The sequence below is a fragment of the Mandrillus leucophaeus genome, unplaced genomic scaffold (assembly GCF_000951045.1).
Source record: "Mandrillus leucophaeus isolate KB7577 unplaced genomic scaffold, Mleu.le_1.0 Scaffold1208, whole genome shotgun sequence".
Taxonomy (NCBI): domain Eukaryota; kingdom Metazoa; phylum Chordata; class Mammalia; order Primates; family Cercopithecidae; genus Mandrillus; species Mandrillus leucophaeus.
This window is the reverse complement of record NW_012100410.1, coordinates 257,302-282,150: the sequence shown is the minus strand read 5'-3', so window position 1 is coordinate 282,150 and position 24,849 is coordinate 257,302. Positions and strand designations below refer to the sequence as shown.

Sequence of the window (24,849 nt, the reverse complement as noted above, 5' to 3'; positions counted from 1 at the left end):
ACTTACAACTCCAAGGTTGAAACTACTACTAGATCATGAAGGAGAATAGAAATATGACTTATTTGCATCATCTTATACAATTATATAGCATTTTAGCATGTATTTCTTATTTGATTCCTCACTACTGCAGCTTAAACCTTATCATAAATCAAATACTTATATCATACTATATATAAACTATAAATTGGTCTCATTAGTCCATAAATGCCACTATTATTCCTATTTTATAAAGAGAAACCACTTACTGTGTTGCCATCTCCTATTTCAAATTTTTTTCTTAAACAAATTCCACTCCTTTAATCCACAATTTAAGAAACTCCAGGCAATGCAGACATTTTATAAATATATACAATTTGTATAAACTGCCTCTTTTACTCTCTTTTTTCCCTGACATATCTGTTTCTCTACTCCCCACACCGAGCCCCCATCCACTGTGTCCTGACCTGGCTCTTCCAGGACGTAAGAAGCACATTTAACCTTCAGATACTGTCATCCCCCCTACTGCATTAAAATACTCATTCTCCCCTTTTTTTTTTTAAGCGATGGGATTTTGCCATGTTGCCCAGGATGGTCTCGAACTCCTGGGCTCAAGCCACTAGCCCACCTTGGCCTTCCAGAGTTGGGATTCTAGGTATTAACCGCCACACCCAGCCCATTCTCTTCTATTTTAAAAATTAAGTTGCAGTCCTTTGCTTAGTCTTGATCACTTTTACTGACCATTCAACTTCTTTCTGTGCAACATTTCAAATATAGTCTAAATTTTCTGCCTACCTTTCAAGGTATGAGAGTATGGACATCTTAAAGACTTGTGTTAAACTCTCATTTATAAGCCAGGTAACTTAAGAGTATTATCTAACCTCTCTGACCTGGTTACTTCAGCAGTCAACACCTCCATCACCAAATAGCAGTCAACATCTCCATCACCAAATGGTGGCAAAGATAGAGTCTAGCTCGGTGCCTTAGTGTAGGCACACACCAGTGACCCTTGAATAACATGAGCTTCAACGGCATGGGTCCACTTACACAGTTTTTTTTTTTTTTTTGCCACAACCAAATGTGGGTTAAAAACAGTATTCTAAGGATGAGGAACCCATGTATAGTAAGGACTGACTTTTCCTATAAGTGGATTCCAGAGGACTTGAGTATGCATGCATTCTGGTATAGGTGGATTTGTAACCAATCCCCTGCATATACGGAGGGACTGTACATTAAATATTGATGTCCTTCTTTCCTCTTACTGATGTGCTAATATAGCTTCTGTTGCCATAATTCCGTAAAACAACTGCCTCAAAACCCATAGTAATGCCTCAATAAACTATTTGAGTTATTGAACTCAACTTTAATATTTTATTTTCAGCCACATTTGGAACTATTTACTAAACAATTCCTTGCAATAACATCTCCACATCCTAAGATGTTTTTATGTACTTAACTACCCTTCCATAGGCTCCACAAAGACATGGGAAGTAAGTCTTTTCATGACTGTATTCTTGAGCAACTATCACACTGCCTGATTTAAATAAAAGGCATCAATAATATACTTTGAATGAAACAGAGGCATATAAAATATCAGAATCATAACCTTAAGAGATTAAATAGTTGTTTTTCAAGGGGAATGTACTACAGAGTCACTTTTTTACACTTACTAGTTCATATGAGCTTTTAACAGCCAGCCAAAGAGATTAGTGTAAAATATATTTAATAAAGTCAAAAAGCTTGTGAAAGTCACGATCATTTAACACACTAAGATGTGATGGTTAAGATATTACAACTGAGCTGGACTCACTGGCTTCTATCTGTCACCTCAGCACTTTGGGAGGCCGAGGTGGGTGAACAGCTCGAGCTCAGGAGTTTGAGACCAGCCTGGGCAACATGGCAAAACCCTGTCTCTTAACAACAAAAAAGGCGCAAAAATTAGCCAGCTGTGGTGGTGCATGCTTGTAGTCCCAGCTACTCAGGAGACTGAGGTGGGAGGATGGTTTCAGCTGGGGGGTGGGGGGTGTGTGTGTGTGTGTGTGTGCGTGCATGTGTGGTGGGGGTTCCCACAACTCACAACAATGATCTCTGTTACGATGTATCACGAGTATCTGGATTCAGGGATATATTTCACTTCTACTTTTCACTGGTCATAGTAAAGTAATTAATATTAAAATGAGAGTCCCAGTAAGATTTAATATAAAGAAAAAGACATAGGTTCTTTCTTTTTTCTTTTTTAAGACGGAGTCTTGCTGTCACCACGCTGGAGTGCAGTGGCGCAATCTTGGCTCACTGCAATCCCCGCCTTCCGGGTTCAAACGATTCTCCTGCCTCAGCCTCCCAAGCAGCTGGGATTACAGGTGCGTACGCCACCACTCCCAGTTATTTTTTGAATTTTTAGTAGAGATGGGGTTTCGCTATGTTGGCCAGGCTGGTGTCAATCTCCTGACCTCATGATCCACCCACCTCAGCCTCCCCAAGTGCTGAGATTACAGGCGTGAGCCACTGCACCCGGCCCAGGCTCTCCTTTTTAATAAGAGTTCGGTAAAGGGAAAGGAAACGCATATCAATCGTAGTAATCATATTATGAAGTACATCCTGTTGCAGAGGTTAAACTAAACTATGAGAGCACTGTCATGGAAGATTAAGACTGCAAAGATTGTAACTTGAAGAAAAAGGAGCTCCTCAAGGTGGAAATGGAAGATGTGGGAAAACATTAGGCAGAAAGGATCATAAGCAAAAACATGAAGACATCAAGAAAATGATATGTTGAGGCAATTAGTCCTGTAACTTTTGGAGTGGCAAATGACACGTGTAAAAAGTAAACCAGACAGAACACTAAAGAACCTGAAAGCCATTCTAAGGTTTTATCTATCACCTTATCAAGGCAATAAGGAGCTTCTCAGTATCTGTGACATGATCTATATTTGGGTTTCTGAAAGATATCTCTAAGAATGAGACAGACTAGGATAAGGTGGGTGACAGGGAATAAACACAGCATACAGGATAGATAATTCCTGTAATACTCCAAGAAATGACTTAAAATAAGAAAATGATATTAGAAGATAATAAAAACAGAGTGAAAAGGCCATCTCTGAGACAGAACAAATAAGACTTTTTAGATATTTTATGATGTAAGTGCTTTTAATAGAGATGTGACAAAGTCTAGGATTCAAGTCACACTGCTCCTTAAAAAATCCTGACAATAACTAGGAGAAATGATTTTATCTAATCCTTGGTAAAAACTAAGGGGTAACAGACACTAAGAAAAGGCAGACAACTGACAGAACTAGGTTCCAGAACAGACGAACCCAGGAGTGAAGGTTTAAGAGTCAAATGGTGACTGGCTGGGCATGGTGGCTCATGCCTATAATCCCAGCACTTTGGGAGGCCAAGGCGGGCGGATCACTTGAGGTCGGGGGTTTGAGATGAGCCTGACCAACATGGAAAAACCCCGTCTCTACTAAAAATACAAAATTAGCTGGGCGTGGTGGCACACACCTGTAATCCCAGCTACTTGGGAGGCTGAGGCAGGAGAATCGCTTGAACCCGTAGGCGGAGGTTGTGGTGAGCCAAGATTGTGCCATTGCACTCCAGGCTGGGCAACAAGAGTGAGACTCCATCTCCAAAAAAAAAAAAAAAGTCAAGTGGTGGAGGGGTATGTAAAGTGAAGCTGAAACTAGCTGAAGTAACTGACCACAATTGGAATGTTCTAGTTCTGAATGTCAACCCTAAAAGGTTCTGACTAGAACCAGAATGCAATTAGGCCAATTAGGATTGAGTTTGGAAACTAAGAAAATCGAAGAATGGCCGAAATAGTTGGTGAATAACCTAGAGCAATGGCTTTCATGTTGTCGTTTGCGCAAGTGTGGATGCTCTAAGACCCTTTTATGGGGTGCATAAAGTCAAAACTATTTTCAAAATAATAATAAATTACTGCCTTTTCCACTGTGTTGACGTTTGCAACAATGTCACAAAGGCCATAGTGGGTAGAAATACTGAACTCTTCAACACAAATCAAGGTAGGGGCTACTGAACTGCCCTAGGAGTCACTATCTTCTTCACTGGCACTTCTGTATGCACTTGTAGTAAAAGAAAAAAATAACGCCACTTTTATAAAGATGTCTTTGATGAAGCAGTAGAAGTTAATTTTATTAAATCTCCTTTGAGTACTATTAACATAGTAGCAAAATTAAATCTAGTCTCTTGAGTAAATATTCTGTGTGATGAAATGGAAAGTATGCATAAATCACTTCTGATGCTTACGAAGTATAATGGCTATATTAAAGAAGACACCTGTGTGAGTTATGAGCTGAACTAACTGCTTTTTCATTATCACCTTTGAGAATCTACAAAATGATTACTCAGACTTGTCTATTTGGCAGACAATTTTTTGAAAAATAAATGAAGTCTATTATATAAGGAAAACAGATGAGTTTGTTACAAATAATAAAAATCTGAGAAAATTAAATTTTGGAAAATGACTCCATTGTTATGAGCATGCCAGATTCCTAGTACTTGCATTTTACTGATGAGATCTAAGGTGATATTATCAGATGTCATTTTTTGATACTAGGTAACAAATACAAGTCAGTAATTTGGAAACTTGTATAATTCAATGAATCAATTATTTTTCATTTTGTTGATCAAGTTCCAATGCTTTCCTACCACCTCTGAATTTTTTGGGGTTTTAAAGTATAAATCATCTATTTCGTCTGTACCTTTTCTTACTTTATACATGTGTGAACAGACATTCACACACTCTAACAGCAGAGGTTACTAAAACACTTTAACCAGAGGCTAACAGATTAATCGCAAATTGAAAAAGATGTGACATATGTAAGCTATCTTTGTCTAAGGTATAATTGACTAAAAAGCAACCTAACCTGTGTCTAGAAGATGAGGGAGTCCTCCTCCTCCTAGAACGTGATCTTGATCTTGAATGCCTTCTTTTTTCTTCTTTCTTATCTATATTTAAAAGAAAAGGAACTCGCATTTAGAAGTCATTAAATAGGGGCCAGACGCAGTGGCTCATCCCTGTAATCACAGCACTTTGAGAGGCTGAAGTGGGAGCAGCACTTCAGTCCAGGAGTTCAAGACCAACCTGGGCGATATAGTGAGGCCTCATCTCTACAAAAAATATAAAAATTAGCTGGGCATGGTGGTGTGTGCCTGTGATCCCAGCTACCTGGGGAGGCTGAGCTGGGAGGATTGCTCGAGCCTGGAGATGCAGGGTGCAGTGAGCTGTGATTGCACCACTGCACTCCAGCCTCTGCAACAGAAACTCTAAAAATCATATCAAATAGGAAGATTAATCCCTTTCAGAAGTTATTCTAATAATTTTTCACCTAAGTTTTCAGTTTTTACATACAACCCTTGAATGTTACAAGCAACCATTTTACAACTATGATTTTGACGCTTACTGAAATACTATAAATTATAAATCATCCAAGCTTTTGGTAGATCCAAATTAGACTTCTAGTTCTCAGCTAGCTGAAGGTGCCTTTGACTATTTTACTTGCCAGACTTAAAAGGCTGTAAAATGTTTTCTGTAAAGCAATCTATAAAGAGGCTAAATTTCTCATTCTTTGGCTCTAATTTACTCTTGACAAGGTTCTAAATGAGGGGGTCCCTTTTCCATTCCTTGGTTCTTCCCAGATTCAGTATTTGGCCCCCAAATGCAGAAAGTCATGATTCACTCACTGATTTTAGTCTACTTCTGTGACAGAATCAGATTTTAGTAAGCTAGCTCGCTTCCTATTTATCTGTTCATCACTCCTCTTACCTACCAATCTTTAATTGTGTAAGTACAGAAAGGGGATCTACAACTACACATAAGGAATTTCTTAACTGGGGACATAACAAGAGAAATAAAGCCATTGTATTCTACACTCATTGACTATCATCAAAGTGAGATTGTTTCTTCCACATTTAAGTCATGTCATTAATAGGGTTCAATACATTATGAATGTCATTATCAATAATAAATTCATAAAAATATTGGTAAAAACATCAGTTCATAAACTACATTTAGTCATTTTAGTCATATGTTTTCAATAAAAACAGCAGTTAGAACACGGTGTGTAGTAAACTTTACATAGACCCTGCTGTGCTATCTAAAAGCTTCTATTGCTTGCCATGTGACTGTGGCTAATTATTTGACATTTTATTGGTTAAATAACATAACACATATAAAGCATTTGGTATCAGTTTATCCACTATTATACTTTAAAATTATTTTCCTAATACTAGGCATATTAAAAAACATTCCCATTTATTAAATGAATAAGATATTTATAAGAAAGAAAATCCAGGGCCATAGATCTAAATATATATGGGCAGATCATAACGGTATCTATTCATTTAATCTCAAAAAGGCAATCTGCAAAGAAGACAACTAATTTTCTTTAAAGGAATAACACTTTAAAGAGAAGCATTTTCACTAGGTTCTCTTGATCAATGAAAAAATTTAAAATTAGGCTATCTCAACTTAGATAAACATAAATAATTATATCAAGTATTAGATAATCCTACTGATTTTTTGGACTGGATTAACCATTGCTGTGAAAGGCTGTCCTGTTTGTTGCAGCATATCTAGCAACATGTTGGCCCTTCGCCCTCTAGATACAGTTGGCACTCCTGTGACCACCATAACTGTCTCCAAATACGTCTGAGTGGCACTCAACTATTCAATCTTTTTATCAGAATTTAGAACATTTTAAACGACTAGGGTGTCATTCCACACAATTCCACATGTGAAAGTCATTTTTGCCAAGAATCACACAACAAAACTGCATAAACATTGTTTACCTGGTTCTATAGCAGCAGAAATTAGGGACTGTGCTTCTCGTACTCTTTTCATTGCTTCCTCTATTTCTTTACTAGAGGTATCCGATTTTAGACTTGGTGAAACTAGACCAGCAGCTACATGATTCAACCTGAAACAGAATCAAGAAATGGTATCTGAAACATTTTAAAATGCACACCAGCATTTCAAATAAATAAGTATACAATACCATTTTAGCAAAATATTCCTTCAAAAAAAACGGAGCGGAGGACTCCATGATGACTTTGGTAAACTACATATAGTATAGCATTGTTTTGAATATTTACAAGTATTTGTTTTAATGACTAAGAGTCATCTGGAATTAGAAAAACACCTTTGCTGAACATCCACTGACTTTCCATAAACAAACACATTTTTAGAAATGCCAGTACAAGAAAATATGCTGATGCTAAGAACTTTTTTTCATGTAAATTAAAAATTTTTGGCCAGGTGTGGTGGCTCACGGCTGTAATCCCAGCACTTTGGGAGGCCAAGGTGGGCGGATCATGAGGTCAGAAGATCGAGATCATCCTGGCTAACATAATGACACCCTATCTCTACTCGAAATACAAAAAACTAGCCAGGCGTGGTGGCGGGTGCCTGTAGTCCCAGCTACTCGGGAGGCTGAGACAGCAGAATTGCTTGAACCCGGGAGGCAGAGCTTGCAGTGAGCTGAGATTGCGCCACTGCACCCCAGCCTGGGGGACAGAGCAAGATTCCGTCTAAAAAAACAAAAATAAAATAAATAAACAAAAAAAATTTATGACATAGTAATTTTGCGGAGGAAGAACATTACCTTTTACTCTGTAGATGGGGAGGAACTAAGGCAAAGACCAACGGCCCACCAAAATTACACATGAGATCTTGAGTGGAAAGGCTAAAGATGCCCCTTACAGGTTAACACATGTAAAAAAATATTATAGGCCAGGCACGGTGGCTCACGCCTGTGAGCCCAGCACTTTGGGAGGTCGTGGCGGGTGGATCATGAGGTCAGGAGATCGAGACCATTCTGGCTAACATGGTGCAACCTCGTCTCTACTAAAAGTACAAAAAATTAGCCGGACGTGGTGGCATGCGCCTGTAGTCCCAGCTACTCGGGAGGCTGAGGCAGAAGAATTGCTTGAATCTGGGAGGCGGAGGTTGCAGTGAGCCGAGATTGCGCCACTGCACTCCAGCTTCGGTAACAGAGCGAGACTTATCTCAAAAAAATAAAAAGAAAGAAAACAAAAGATTACAGACACCAAATTTAGTAGTTATTTGTGGGCAGAATGGGAAATGTACTAAATAATGGGTACATAGGAAGCTTCAACTGTATTGGTATTATTTTATTTTATAAGCTGGGTGATGGGTACATGCTTGGTTTTATTTTTGGATAATTTTTAACAAAAAAGGCCACTGACTACTGAAGTCGAACGATTCTGTCCTTCTTTCCATGCTCCCTCACTTACTGATAGGGGTTTTCACCAAGTTAAGGGGAAAAGGTATAAAGTTCAAATTTATTATGCCAAGAAATAACCAGTGAAAAAAACTGATGAATTTGTCACATTATCAAGTCGGAAACAATTTCTGTGACAGCATGAAGAGCACTTATTAAAAGCACTAAAAGAAAATGTTGGCTCTTAATTATATAATATGTAATACTACTTTGCTCTGGGATAGTGATTCCCTCAGCTTTACCTCTAACTCCTACTATCTTCAGGACTCAGCCTCTGATGTTCAAACTAAGTTGTCCCCTTAATAGTTCTTTTGCTATCATCCAGGTATAAGTCATTTACAATTACTATTCAAGACTCAAATGACACTAAAAGTATTTTAGAGGGGCTGGCTTACTTCTGTATTTCTCTCCTTGTTTCTAGGTAACAATATATATTGCTTGTTTTGAGAAAGGAAACTTGATAACTTTCTTATAAGCTATCAAAAAAAACTCTAGTTCTGTAGACATTCAGATATCACATCACCAATGAAAACAAAGAAAAAACCCTTACTTGGGATCAACAGTACTCATAAGCTTCAGCAACTGATCTGCAGCAAGAGACTGCAAAAAATAAAACATAAGAACAATGAGAATACATAAAACAATAACTAATATTTTCTGAGTTATGTTGAAATGCCCTGGGACAAACTGCCAAACCTACAAGTATGCTGTAGGCAGAAAACTGAACAACAGAAATCCATGCAAACTAAATGCCGTGAAACATACATTTTTTTTAGTAGCCACATTGAAAAAGAAAAAAGAAAAAAGAAAAAAGAAAAAAAAAAGAAACCGGTGACATCAGTCGCTACAGTATTGGATAGAGCAGCTTTAGCAAGTTATATAAAGATTATGAGTCTGAACAGTCTTGATATTATACAATTGTCTCCTTTAAGACTTTTTGACATAAAGAAATATGTAAAACTCAAAACAGGTTAGCCAATATAATACAAAAGATCTCTACAAAGTAAGAACTTCAGAAACAAAGGTTAGCTAAATTACAATAAAAGAAAAACTTCCATTATAGAAAAATTATAAACCACATTCCTATCTTTTCATGACTATTTACTCTGACTGTTATGACACACTGATAATGTATTGGCTTCTTGTGAACCTATTTTCTATTTTGAACTATATATAAAAAAAATCCATGAACGGATAAGGAGTTAGTCATTCAGTGACTGTTTAAAGCTCTAACAAGTTTAAATAAGAAAAAAATTACTACAATATAGCCATTAGCTCCTGCTCTTGAAATGCAAACCAACAGCAAACAGATTTTCTGTAAAAATGGGTGAAAAACTTGAAGTTGCTAAGTTATACCTGAGAGTTCAAGTTTGCTCCAGGAAGCCCAAGTGCAGCAAGGGCAGGATCAAGAGTAGGAGCCCCCAAAGCAGCCAGTGGAACAGCGCCAATCTGTGAAATGTCAAATTTTATCTATGTAAAGCTTCATTTCAGTTCCTTATACCAGGGGTTAATACTTTTTTAATGTAAAGGGTCAGATAACTTCAGTTTTCAGGCTACATGGTCTCTGGTCTCTGTACAACTACTCAGTTGTACACAAATCCATATGACTACCGCTATCGTAGCTTGAAAGCAGCGAGAGACAATAACTACATAAATGGCTGTGGTCCAATAACAATATTAATAGAAACAGGGGTCTTGCTCTCTATGACACTCATGTTCCATCCATTACAACACATTTCCCCCCTAAATCCTAGATTAAGACAAAAAGACAAAATATTTCAACATATTCTTGTGCTGATTTTAATTTTTTACTGCTTCTCAGGATCAAAATCTACTATTCTTTGCCCTGCTGTTTTGTGATACTGGAGGCAGGACCTTTATAAAGCATTTCTCCTTTGACAGCTGCCATGATATAACACTTCATTTGGAAAGAGTACTGGAAGGACACTAAGGAAGGGGCTCTTCCTGGTTCCTGTGTCCCATGATCATTCCTGTACCACCATGTCAAACCCCAGCAGCCTTCACCTCTCAGTGAGTTTCAGTATCAGCTCCTTATGCAGCTCCCCAGGGCACCCAAGAGAACTTCTTTATTAGTCATTCTTCCAAAAACAAATCTAAATTTCAGCATAGATGGGGAAAGAGGAGTCCCCTAAACTAAATGGGTTTGTGTTCCTTCTGCTTCAGCCTCAGAGGTAGTGGTTGTTTCTTATACTTGTGATTCCTGTATTCATTAGAGTTCCCCGAGTAATCTCTTATCACTAGTTAGTAATTCCTTAAATGTTCCCTGTTCAAATTACTGCAGGGTTCTGCAACCTGCTTGAATGCATAATGTAATAGACACAAACCAGGAAAGTGAGGCTGCTTTAAAACCATCTGTAGCTTTTGAAACAGCCTCACTTTCTCCACACTGTGCTACAAGTTCTCCTTGTTTCAATTTATTTAGTAAATACAAACTATCAAACTTTCTATAATTTAACTGTTTATTCAGTACAGGCAAAATGCTGTGTTAATACTACTTTAACTTACTGTCCAACATAGCTATTGCATAGCTTTATACATTAAAGGAACTTAGAAAATTACTCAGATTTGGACTGGGCGCGGTGGCTCACGCCTGCAATCCCAGCACTTTGGGAGGCCAAGGCGGGCAGATCACTTGAGGTCAAGAGTTCAAGACCAGCCTGGCCAACATGGTGAAACCCCACCCCTGCTAAAAATACAAAAATTAGCTGGGCATGGTGGCGCGCCTGTAGTCACAGCTATTTGGGAGGCTGGGGCAAAACCGCTTGAACCAGGGAGGTGGAGACTGCAGTGAGCCAACATTGTGCCATTGCACTCCGGCCTAGGTGATAGGGTGAGACTCTGTCCATCTCAAAAAAACAAAAACAAAAACAAACAAAAAACCCAACAAAAACACAAAAACCAAAAAAAAAAACAAAGAAAAAAGAAAATTACCCAGATCCTCATTTTATAGGTTAAAAAACCCCCTCAGAGTTAAGTGATAAAAGTCACACCCAAAAAGCTTAAGAACTCCTAATCTTTCATTTTATAGTTCACTTCAGTTAAGAGTCAGTCAATTATTTACACAGGCAAAATGATATACTAAAAAGAATGCTTTTATAAATTTCCAGTTGGGGCTCATCATTCACTACAATCTTTGAAACTACTGACCAGTTACAATCTCATTAATTAGAATACACCGTATTTAAAGTGTCTTTTAGTTCTAAAATGGTAAGCTTCCTACAGCATTGTCAGTGTATACACTATTGCAACCAGTTTTCTTTCATGTTCCCATATCAAACGTCACCATCAAGAATTGCCTTTGTTTTCAGGCCAAATACGTAAAAGTAACAGGAAAAGATAAAGGGGAAGGAAAAAAAAACCACGAAGAGCTCACTTGTGAAATTTGAACCTCAGTTTTCTTTCCTGGTCCAAATGAACACATTTTTAACAGAGTGTTCAGAGAAGTGTTCGTGCCTCGTGAGACGGTTCCAAAACTACTTAGGGTTATTTTGAAAGCCAATGCTAAAAGTGATATAACAGATATTTTACGATTTTCAGAATGTTCTTAAAATACAAAAGTCTAAGAGATCCTCTATACTATTTGTGATTTCGATATAGCCCTTTACAATACTGTACACATGATAATGCTATCTCAACTAGAATCTCATGAGTACCTACAAAGCTCAAATATGTTTAGCTTTATCCACAATTCTGTGTTTTCTTCCCCCTCATCTTTTAAGAATTCAATAGAACGAGTACCTGGGTAAGTGGGTTAGGAGTAGGCAGGAGTCCACCACCAGGCAGAAGACCTGCCACTGCATTAGCTGGTGCCAACAGAGACAAAGCCTTAGCTTCATCAGGAATAACTCCTGCAGAGAAACATCCTTGCATTAGAACACATTCTTTTCTAAGACAGAAAACACACAAAAACACCCAGAAAATGTCTCCCTGATACACCACCTGAGTTTGTTGAAAGTACTTATGTTCGCTAAAATACAAAGCTTGATTTCTATGATTATTTATCATTAATTTTATGTCAGAATGAACTTCAATGTGTGAAAATTTTTTCCTTTTTCTCTACAAATGGTTAAGATTCTAGAGTAAAAAAAAAATAGCACAATACACACTACTTTTTTGTTAACACTGCCAAGATTTCATCACCTGTACTCGATTTTTAAGTCATGAACCAAACGTAAGCAAGCACAGTCGGTTCTCCAGGGGTGTGCTCTCAACTTTCAAAAGCTGTTTTATGAACAACGACTCGTGTCGGCTGCTTCACTATAAAGCACACAGAAAAATCAAGATACACAAGACAAAAAAAGTTTGATTTAGGGGTTAATAATATGGTACAGTTACTATGATTTTCTTTTACACCTACCATACAAATTTTGTAAAAATTAAGAGAAGAAAGTATGTAAAGGAAATATTCTGTTGGAATCAAGCGTAGGGCTTTTGCTGACTCATGAAAATGAATATGAATGTTTCTGAAGGTCTCTGAATACACACAGGATGTGTGCATGGGAGTGAGAGAGAGAGAGAGATAGGTAAAACAACATGGCACATTCCTTACCTGTACAGTAAAATGCTTTATGTTTCGCCATGTGCCATGCTAACCATACCAAAAAATGCTGCTATATAGTGCCAGTTGAAAAGCTAACTTAGCCAAACTCCTTAATCCAAAAATGACATATATATCTGTTTTTAAAGCCTAATCTGTGTACAGATAAAATCTAAGGGTCCTAAAACAAATATTTATGTAGACAATTTAAATTCTATCCAACAGCAAAAGCCCTATACAGATGGATTAATCTGTTAATGTGCCCAAGCCCCCAAAATGAGAGTTCAATAATACAATTAAACTACATATTTGCAAATACCAGTAGTATTTCTGTAATACATATTAAGAAACTGCATCTCATCATAAAACATACAATATGTACAGGGCACTTAAGAGAAACTGGATAAGCTGCAGAAGAAAACTGTTGGGTGGTATTTTCAGCAGGGCCTGGTATATAGTTCAGGCTGAACCAGGGAAAAGAACTGTAAAACACAACAACAAAAAAGAAAAACCACTGTTAAATAAAGGTAATGGTTCCTTCCACCTATACTGAGAAGTGCCGATAATATAAACAAATGTATACTACACAGCACTGTTATCTTGCTTGTGTCAGAGCTGTCATCAATTTAGATACCAAGAGTTATGGAGGGGAAGGGGGAGAAGATCATTTAGATATAGGGCAGTAATGCATCAATATTAACAAACCTACAAAGATTATGGGATAATTTTGCATGCAAAATTATGTCTCAAGAGGATATATTCAGTAACAACATCTTACTCAAATTAGTGCATTTGCAACATTTCTGGCAAACTAAAATCCTCTTGAATTTATTGTGAGACACCTGATAGAAGATCTGCATCCATTAAAAAAAAAAAAAGTCATGCATCTGATCCTCTGATTAAAAAAAGACTATTTAAAAATAAAACTACAATTTAAAAATAGCAATGAGGCCCCTCACCAGTTAATTTTCATGCGTCAAGAGTATTTTTTTTACTGCTGCTTTGATAGAACCATGAAATACTGCATGAATGTGTAGAAATGAAAGAAAAAGAAACAGACAAAAGAAACAAACATTAACCAAGGAACCTAAAAAATCCCCAAATCCATTACTATTAAGAGTTCCTTCCAAATTAAGCTATCTTAGTTTTACCAATTAAGACTATTCCTTACCGTAGACTATGTCTACTGTTCTAAAACACTGACCAAGAGCTAACACCAAAGTGTAATAGCTAAATCTGGAGGGAATGGTATTTACTGGAGGTAACATTAATACAGCATATCATACCAGAATTAAATTCACCAACAATAGAATTCTGAATGAAATATTTCCCTAATTCTATATACTGTATATTCCTAAATATTTCACTTCCAAAAATAGGTCCAGAAAAATTACTACGGCCTGAAAATATTTATTAAAGTCATTTATATGATATACTGTATTATGTTCAGGGATTGGGAACTATAATACTTAGCCAATAAAAAATTTAAATTTACAGGCTAACCAAAATGTTTTACATATTACTCACATGATTTGACCCTTGTTCCAAGACCTATACTCTATTTTATTCATCCTGAATTTGAATTCTGTAAATTTTCTGTTGATGGTCTTATCCTACAACAGGCACACTGACATAAAAGAAATTGCTTAACCAAAACACACTAACTCAAAAATTTATCTATCTATATATTATAAAACCTTAAAACTTGGCTGATACACTTTAATATCATGGAGACAGAGGTAGTATTACATAACATGCCTTAATCCATTTACAAATATAATTTCTTTAAAAAACCAGAGGCAATTTCTCTAAGTGTTAAGGACTAGACATTTCACAACTTTTACAAAGTATGGTGTAAATGTTCACATTTGTATTCAAAGATTTCAGATAGCATTATCAAGATTCCACTTCCACTGACCAGTTTATTAAGGAAAGGGGAAAGCATTTAAATCCTGGTCAGCATATTAAATTATTAACTTAAAATCCAGCAGTTTCATCATATTTCAATGATTCGAGTAAAATTTATAGTTACCAAAAAGCAAACCAAGCAGCAGTACATTGGGAACAAACTAATTATGAAATACGCCTTAGAAAATTTTACAAAATGGTATTAAAATTTCTTGTCACAGTGGCTTTTTAGATCCAAAAAACCTGCTCATTTTTTTTCTGTCAAATTACTTTAACAGCCTAAAATGTAAAAAGAGAGAAAATGTAGTTAACAAATGGTTACACCAGGAAAACACTTGGGGCACTTGAGTGCTTGCTGGCCTTTAGTTAATGTCTAGAATCCCCTGTAGCTGCAGAGGACCCACTGTTTTTCAGGCATCTGGAAGGGTTTTGCATTTGCCTTCTCCACTACAAAAATCACACACACAAATAACAGAGAGAAGAATTTATTATTTAGAGATATTCTAGAAATATAGCAAGAATGAACAAGAAAATCTGGCATAAATAAAACACCCAGTGCCCATTTGGCACCTAAGCTACAGGAAATCTTGAACTTTCACGAAAACCAAAATCGTTGTAACCCTTGGTATACTGAAATTCAATGTGGTTTTTTTTTTTTTTCCAATTATCAATGTGAGGAAACTTTAAGAAAATAAAATCAACCTACTCATTTATTTAAAACAGAAATAACATCATGCATTTATTTGAAGGCTCTGTAAGCATACATGGAGTGAATCATTTACTCTCAGGGCTTTTTCATAAAACTCAACATTAAATTAACTAAGTAGATGTATCTCAGGGAGTTACAATAAGGGACATGGTTTTAAACAACTTAAAAATGTTTTAAAAGAAAACAAAAGGTAAATACCTTATAATAACAGACTTAATTTCTCATTTTTAGAATTAAAAAAATCTGCAAGCAAAAATTACGGACTGCAGTATAACAAGGGTTTAAAAATGTTAATAGCTTAGATTTAACATGCTACTAATGCTCACTCTATATTTACTGAGGTAGATGGTCATCTTAGGATGCCCACATAGGTAGTTAAACAAAGCACAAACCTTCTGCATATGGTACGACTATCAAAGCTCTGTCAACGAATACAGTATTTGTCAGATGCTGTGCCACAACTGCTGAGTCTGGATCATGGAACTTAACAAAGCAGACACGAGATGAGACTGGCAAAGGTGAATCACTAAAAAATAAACAACATAAAAGAGAAACAGAGTATCAGTTAAAACAAATGCTAATTCACAAACCAACACATTTCAAAAGTAAAACAGATTAAAAAAAACCTAACTGTATACTAACGTAGTTAAATTCAAAAGAAAACACTCTCAATAATATACTCTTCATTGAAATAATGTAGTGAATTGCAGTTCAGATAAAAACTTATAATCACAACTTATATTTACAGGGTATCAGGTTAAAAACAGTTTGGTACTAAAGTCTCAGAGACTGAGGGGACCACAAAATTGTCAGCAGTTTCTTTCATAATACTAATACCAGCTATTTTTAGATACAGGTAACAGTAGTTTGGGTTTAGAAACTTCCTTATGGCTTTCTCAGAGTAAGAAAGATGAACAATTTTTACGTCAGGGACAAAAGAATATCAGGAGAAAGAACATGTACTCAACAATCAATGAGTTTTCTTGAACTGCATAATACACAGGTCCCACGCCCTGCGCTCTTTCACCCACAGCATATAAGAACTCTTATGCACTATAAATAATCAAGGATTTCTGGCTTGGAGCACTTTCAGATAAAAGAAAAAATTTAGGTACACATGGAAGTAGTACTATGCTCCACTAGTGCTACCTTGTAAAGTTTCAATAAGCAAAAGGGCCAGTTCCCTCAGCAAATTACTTCCTTAGGTAAAGAAAGACAAGTGCTAAACTGCAAGCTATGGCAGTGTAGGTAAGATAGGTAACACAGGAAGCAGGGTTTTTTTCAACTGTTAAGTTACAGGGTAGTTCAAATTTCTGCCTTGAAACTCTGTGCAAGAATGCAGGGATGACTCAAGCCCATACCAAAAGTTATTTGGAAAGCTAGTGCCCTAAGGCAGAAATAAACACACCATCCCTAGTTAATACACTCTAATGTGTATTAAGAGTCATGGGGGGGGAGTTGGGGGTAATTCATACTCTTCGATCCACATCAATTAACTCACGATCTCTGATGAAGTTTGAGCTCTTTCTCCTTTAATTCTCTCTGACAATTTTATGCACCTGAGGTGCAAAACTACTTCATTGTAACGTTAATATAACACATCAAAGGACTCATTAATGAAAAGGAAAATCCTATTTTAACACTATCTGAATGAGGCTTCAGTTTCTAATAAATGAAACACTCATGTGTACATAAAATTGTAATTGTATCAGATTTGGTTATACTAAGAATTTCAGATTCATTGTTGAAAAGAAAAATAATTTATTTTAGGCCTAACAAAAAACCCCACAATTTTTATCACAACTCAAACACTAACAACATGATGCTATACATGGCCTGAGAACTCAAACCCATTACAACTTCTGATACAAGTTTCCCTACAAGGATCTCCCAGGCTAAGCACAGACCCTAACCCAAGATCAAAGCAAAATTAACAGGGTATCCACAAGCAAGTTAAGCTACCTTGTTATATAGGCTCACTGTTGAATGTTTCTTAAAGAATACAGTGGTTTTTAGATGTGAAACACTGCTGGTATAAAATTTAACAATGTTGCACCTGCAGTAGTAAAAAGAATGTTTTAGCAATTTCTCCTTAAATAGGAGGGGTCTTACTATGTTGACCAGCCTCCCACTCCAGCTTCCAAAATAGATGGGGCTGCAGGTGTGCCTCACTGTCAAGTACTTTAGCAGGTTTAGTAAGCTATGGCACTTCACATTTCTTTGCTGACATCCATGTTTCCATCACTAAATTACAAGGCTCTTTTAATGCTATCATCTCTAATCTTAACACCCAACACGATAGTGTTGGGAAATAGCGGGCACTTAACACTTCTTAAAAACTAGCCTCTACCAACAATTCTTTAACACTTTTTATTGTTATCTTATGAAAAGAAATGACTCCAAATATGATATTTTTAATGAACAGTTCCTTAGGAAAAAAAATACTGCCCCCGTGCTCAAATTGTATTCTTTATACTTGGCAACCTTAAAGGGCCTCATATTTTTTTTCCTACCCATTAATATCATAGGAATGCTCCAATTATTTTGGCTATATCAAAACCTGTTAAGAGATGGTACGGTATAGACTAAATATGAATTTGAATACTATGAATAAGATAGTAATTCAGAAAGGAAAATATAATTTCATCTCTCTCCACTTCAAATGGCCTCCTTTAGATGGATTTAAAACAAGTTTCTGTTAGTATATGGGCCCAGAATTACATTCTTAATTAAAATTTTTTTTTTTTTTTTTTTTTGAGATGGAGTTTCACTCTTGTAGCCCAGGCTGGAGTGCAATGGCACAATCTCGGCTCACTGCAACCTCCGCCTCCCAGGTTCGAGTAATTCTCCTGCCTCAGCCTCCCGAGTAGCTGGGATTACACGCATGCGCCACCACATCTGGCTAATTTTTGTATTTTTAGCAGAGACGTGGTTTCATCATTTAGTCAGGCTAGTCTTGAACTCCTGACCTCATGTGATCCACCTGCCTCTGCCTCCTAATAAAATTTATCTTAGTAAGATAATATAAGATAGAGGACTGATGCCTGAAATTAATTTCTGTGCTCTAAAATTCTGTGGAAGTACTGCTTCCAAATATGACATGTATTTTACTCTGTATCTCTTAAAAATTAATATAAAGTAGGGAGAAATGAGGAACAAGATAGGTAAAGTGAGTCCTGCATGCCACTTCTGTCCTCCAAGACTGGCTGTACAGTTTTTAACAGTTCTTACGTGTCCTCTGAGGGCTATTTCAGAATCTTCTAGGCTATACACAGAAAACCGAGATTTCTGTTGTTCACCTAAGGTCTGTAGAGAATCTTTTGTATGTGAAGGCTCAGATTCTTAACATGGTATTCATGCCTACTAACATACCAGAATTTCAGGTTTAGGCCACTGATATCAGCCTTTCAACTTCCACCTTAATAGTGTGCTAAGTGGAGAATTTTGAGCTCATAAATGAAAGTATCTCCAAAACCCACAAAAGGAGGTGTGTGACAAAGAGGACATTAACCTGAAAACTTGACTGTTGACCTCACGTGCCCCCTCCTCACTACATAAAGAAATGTACAGTAAAATGGTGCATTTATTAAAACCATTTTTTCTTTAAAGATGCACTAAACTCTTTCCCTTACCTAATATACTAATTTATACTTATATGACCATTAAAGTATCCATTTTGGGTCACTGAAAAGTTACTAATGAACTTCAATTTATCTTGGTATTACAGCAGCCTTAAGTTACTGCATAGCTGTGACATACTTCACTGGGATCATTACCTGATACCTGATAAGCACTTTGCTGGGCAATCCCACTAAAAGAAAGCATGTGAAGACCTTACAAGTTACTTGGCTAAATCAACAAACTCCTGATCAAGTGGTAAAGGAGAGTCACAACTTGGGTTCGAGGTCTAGTTCTGACACTGGCAGTATGGCCTGGGCATACAAAAAATACCTATGTAAATTTCAGTTCACGAACTTGTAAAACAGGGTCAAAAACATTTTTTCCTCTGGGTTTGTAAGGATTAAGATAAATTTAGAAAGCAAGTAACTCACAATAGACATTCAAACAATGCTGCATTTCCAATACACATTTCAGAAACAACCAGAATCAAAACAGTTTAACAAGAGTATATGTGGGGTACACTGACAGATGCTTTCAAATAGCTGCAGAGCCATCATGCTGTAGAGAGGGTTAGAATATCCCCTATTGTAAAGATAGCATCTTTATTTCTCAGTGAAATTATAGGCCAGAAATTCTGGTTTAAAAGAAGGAATAGATGGATTTAACAATGACAATGCAGGAAATCACCTTGAGCAGGTTGTCACTGAAATGTCTGTCATAATCCTGGAAATGTTTCCCCAAAATAGGCATTCAGAACCAAAATGAAGTGTTTCAGTAGGTGTGGGTGAGGTTCAGTCATATATGTGTTTTAAAGCACCTCATATTCTACAGGAGAGAAGTTGTTAAACTTAACCTGTCAACTGGTGACAGGTGTTACAGAAAAAAAGTAGTGTTAAGTAGAATAAAGCAGCAGCAGAGGTGCTTTATTTTACACAGGATGGTCTGGGAAGGTTTCTCTGATTAAAGTGACATTGGAAAAACAAAAGTAGTTAAGCATGTCACAGATATGTCTAGGGGAAAAAGAGTTACAGGTGCATGTCACCGCCTTCTTGGGGGAAATCACAGTTTTCCCTCAGTATCCATGGTTTCAGTACCCCCTGCAGATAACAAATTCCAGATGCTCAAGTCTCTTATATAAAATGATGTAGGGAGGGGGAAGATGTGGAGGAAAAATAAAATCATGGCGTATTACCTGTGCACATCCTCTTGTATACTTCAAATCTCTTGATTACTTATAATACCTAATACAATGTAAATACTTGTACTGTTTAGGGAGTGACGACAAGAAAAAAGTCTGTACATGTTCAGTACAGACGCTCTCTCCTATTTTCAATTCACAGTGGGCTGAATCCATGGATGTGGAACCCAGAGATGAAGAAGGCCAACTGTGTATCGATATTAGTTACAATCAGGTGACCTGTTCACAACAGACATAATTTTATGTAATCTGAGCCATTCAATGTTACGAGTAAATATTTTTGGAATGATGAACCCTGTGGACCACTGGGAATCCACAGCACATTATCCCTGGCAAGTTTACTGTTGAAAGCTCTACTAAGTTGATAGAAACTACCAACAAAGTATATGCAACTTGTGCAAGTCAGATTAGTTCATTGAAACTTATAGTTAAAAAAATCAAAATGCAACATCAAGTAAATAAAAGTAGCCATCTACATTACTGATCAAATGTAGATTCCCACTAGTAACATTTAACTTATTGTAACCTCCTACATTTTAAAAGACAAAATGATCTTGTATGTGGAAAGACAAATGAAGGAGTCAGAGTAAAAATGTGTCAATTTATCTCTCTTTCTCTCAATACGGGGAAAGGAGTCCTTTTAATGCAGAGTATCCAGATCATATAGTTTAGGGAGAAATTCTCAAGCACACACTAGCTGTCCTGGTTATGAAGGAACTACTCGTTTGATTACAAAACAGAAAGACTCTGGTCCATCACAACTTCCTCTAAGATACTGGTCATGCATTAGGTAAAAGATGAACCAGTATAATGCCTACATCTCTCTCATCTTTTTTCTAAATGCATCATAAAACTGCCTTCAGAGAATAAACAGCATTTAAAAGTCAGCAACTATAATAAAATTCTTGTAGGATTGGAAAGAATTGTCATAAATCGAATACTTCAAATATCCCACTAATAAAACGATTAAAATCATCCAATGTATCAGTATTTTCTGCTATTTTACTGTTAATTTTACAAGCTTAAAACAGTAAGTCTTGAGAAAACTGAACAACAGCATCTATTTTTGTATGTTCATATTATGAAAGCTGTTTGTCCTTCATTACCAAATCAAGTATCTATCAAAATAACAGGAATAAAAACATATGTGTTTGTTCCCAGAACTCCATGGCATGCTATACTAAGTAAATCTTCTCTCCACATGTACATTTCCCTAAAAATTAGCAACATACCAATTTGAAAACACCAACAATCTTCAAAAGTATTTTAAGTGGAAAGTGATGAAATATGTTAATACTTAACAAATATCTCATTATGATAAACTTTTGTCAATTATTTTATTGAGCAGAAAGTTAATGATTACCTGTACCGTAACAGTAGATTCTTAGAGAATTCCAATTTCCTGTTTAGTATTTAAGTGACATCCTAAAATTCTCAATATATGGTGTTTACTGAAAATGACACTTGAATTGTCACTTCTCCGCCAGTAAGTCTTCCAAAAAGCACAAGACTATTATTTTCATTCCAATTGTCTGTTTTAAAAGTACACCTTATCTTACTTCATAGCTTAACTATTTTTTCTTTACAATTAATCCATTTATTTAATATTCTTGCGATAGAAATAATTTTCAAAATAAAAGTGAAACGAAAGGATAAAAAGTCATACACTCTAATTCACATTTCAACATTTATAAAAATTCTTCTCAAGAACTGTGAAATATCACAAATCTGTGTATTATTCAAACAAAGGAAAATCTCTGGTTTCAGATATAACCCGTTTTTTGACATTATAAAAATTAAGTAATCAGGCTCACTAAAGTAAGCGTCTGTCAAAAAGAATAAGATCTTTGAATTATATTGCTGGGCCAGAACCACATAACAGGAAGAGCAGTAAGGGACCAACAACCTACAAAGTTCAACACTAAATTAACACAGGCATGAATAATTTTGTTTTCTTTCTTCCAAGAACGCAAAGAAAAAACACTCAGTTTTTTTAAAAGGGGATTTAACCTATATACGCGTACAGAGTGCAGTTAGTCTTGTGTTAAGCCCGCAAAGCCAAACGACCACGTTGGCACAATTTAAGGCAGAAAAAAAAAATTCCCGAGAATAAGAGTCAGAGTTTCCTAATCCCAAAATGCCCTGGCCCTGCCTCTCTACATTTTTTTGCAGGCCTGGAACACAACCGTCTTAAGTAAATGCAACAGCCACCAGCCACTCAAGCAGCCTGGCCCGGGGAAGCAGCGACAGAGGCCTAAGGAAATTGTGTGTGTGTTAGGCCTAGGCTGAGGCGGCCTTAGCAGGAACAGTGATGGTGGACGATACTCACTCCGGCGGGAAGAGGCGCAGTTCGTCGATCTTGCCTAGGAAACCGAAGAGAGTCCGCATCTGCTCAGAGCTAGCGCTCGGGGAGACATTAGTCACCTGGATTACCTCGGTGCCGCCGCCTCCGCCGCCACCACCTCCGCCACCGGGCCCGCCGCTGGGGCCCGGACCTGCAGTGCTGGGGACGACGGTAGTGTTGCTCATGGCGCTGCTCGGGTTCTCGCTCCTGCTTTAACACATCAAACACACAACAAACAGTGAGAAGGAGGGGGAAGAGGAACCGGTTCGCGGGAGAGAGGAGGGTGTCCGATGCTACAGCCTCTGCTTCTGCTGCCGTTGCCGCCGCCGCCGCCGTTACTCCGCCCCGCTGCACGCCGCGGGGGAGGGGAAGAGAGCGCGCGAGCTCGAGACCACGAGAAAACAAACGGCCACCCCCCTTGCCTCCAACTACAGCGCTAGCGGGCCCGAGCTCCCACAATGCCTTGCGGCGCAAGGCGCGTCAGCGTCGCTTCTACCCCGCGCAGGCCCAGCAACCCTCGCCCGCAGCCCGAAAAATGTGAGGCACCGCGGTCTAGAGAAAGGCGTTATCCACCTTCGTCTCTCGTTTTTTTCTTTTTCTTTGGAAGAGAGAAGAGGCACGTATAAACTTTTGTTTTTAAAAAAACATTCATCCCCCTGCAAAAAGTCACTTCAGCAACCATTCTTACTAAATGCTGCGCACGATATGTCTTCATATACTGATAATCATCTACAGATCTATCCAATTACTAATGATATTTAAACCCAAGCTAAGATGCCACCCCACCACCACCACTATAAAATGTCCCGGAATCTTAAATGTATCATGAATTTCGGTAACATTAAATCTGTAACCAATTTGTTTTGTCACAAACTTTTAGAAAGGATACATTTTAATATTACTAATAAGCGTTTTGTACATTTATTCACAATGAATGACTTTTTTTGAGTGACTTTTCTTTTTCTGGTCGCCCTGTCGCCGAGGCTGCAGTGCAGTGGCACCATCTTGGCTCACTGCGACCTCCGCTTCCTGTGTTGAAGCCATTCTCCTACCTCGGCCTCGTGAGTAGCTGGGATTACAGGCGCCTGCCATGACGCCCGGCTAAGTTTTGCATTTTTAGTAGACATGGGGTTTCACCATGTTGGCCAGGCTGGTCTCCAACTCCTGACCTCTGCAGATCCACCCGCCTTGGCCTCCCAAAGTGCTGGGATTACAGGCGCGTGAGCCACTGTGCCCAGTCAATTTCACAATAGCTGACTTTTTGGAAACACAGTTTACAGTACTTAAATATATTCAACTATATATTTCTAAAGAAAATACTGCAATTTCTCAAGAAAAACTTGTTTCACATACATATTCTTGCTTAAAATAATTTTGAAGCTTTTGACTATTAAAAAAATCCTTGCTTTAGTTTTCAACCTCATCTGAACTATTCTCTCAACTGCATCCAGCGTGTAGTCCAGTGACTTGTAGTGCCCCAAACATGACAAAAACCATAATATCTCTGTGCCTATATACCGGGTATTAATAACATCATTCATCTGTCATCTTCTGTAGAGCATTCCTTCCCTTACTGCTATGACTTCTGCAAGCTGTTAAGGCTTCCTCTTTTCTGCTACGTAACAGAAGATACATATATTTATTACTGACATGTATCACTCAAAGTTGTGAGCTTCCTGGGTCAGTCCAGAACCTGGCACAATGTCTGTCACACAGTCAGTCCCAATACATGTGCTGGACACATGCACAAACATACCTTAATGACAATGTCATTTAAGACAGTTCACTAAATAATTTACTTGACCTTGAATGTTTTTAGAGGTAAAACTTTTAGAGGTTTTAGAGGTAAAAACAACTTGAAGCCTTACATTAGTGAATACTTCTTGGCACAGTGCAGTCAAGATGCAATATGTGAGAGATTAGAGCACAAGGTTATTGAGATTTGGATGTAGAGCCAACTGGCTAAGTGACTTTCACTAGTGCTTATACAGAAAATGGATGGATGGATTGAATGTGAGCCTCAGCAAAATTACAAATTATGGCCTTCATAGAAACCAACTAGCATTAGCTAGAGCCAAGACTTTTCAGAATTTTAAAGAAAAGCATATAGTTGTCCCTCAGTATCTGTGGAGGATTGGTTCCAGGACCCTCCCACAAATACCAGAACCAGAGGGTGCTCAAATCCCCTATATAAAATGGTATTGTGTAACAGTGCATTTGATCTGTATCCATGGGCTCCATGTATGTGGATTCAACCAACCTGGGACTGAAAAT

At 37.4% G+C, this 24,849-nt stretch overlaps 1 protein-coding gene across 4 annotated transcripts in view; it reads right to left on the bottom strand.

Moving 5' to 3' along the window:
- The window catches only part of SRSF11 (serine/arginine-rich splicing factor 11), a 46,293-nt gene that overhangs the window by 7,638 nt on the left and 13,806 nt on the right, over window positions 1-24,849 (bottom strand). For 2 of the 4 annotated variants that reach the window (XM_011970648.1, XM_011970657.1), the window contains exons 1-7: window positions 22,561-23,042; window positions 15,805-15,938; window positions 11,997-12,106; window positions 9,594-9,686; window positions 8,788-8,837; window positions 6,787-6,914; window positions 4,863-4,944 (exon numbers count right to left, since the gene is read on the bottom strand). In XM_011970648.1, coding sequence (XP_011826038.1) covers window positions 4,863-4,944; window positions 6,787-6,914; window positions 8,788-8,837; window positions 9,594-9,686; window positions 11,997-12,106; window positions 15,805-15,938; window positions 22,561-22,760 — 797 coding nt within the window. In that variant the 5' untranslated portion in view covers window positions 22,761-23,042. Of the gene's footprint in view, window positions 1-4,862; window positions 4,945-6,786; window positions 6,915-8,787; window positions 8,838-9,593; window positions 9,687-11,996; window positions 12,107-15,804; window positions 15,939-22,560; window positions 23,043-24,849 lie in introns of those variants that run through there. The other 2 variants (XM_011970666.1, XM_011970652.1) reach the window with 2 other exon arrangements.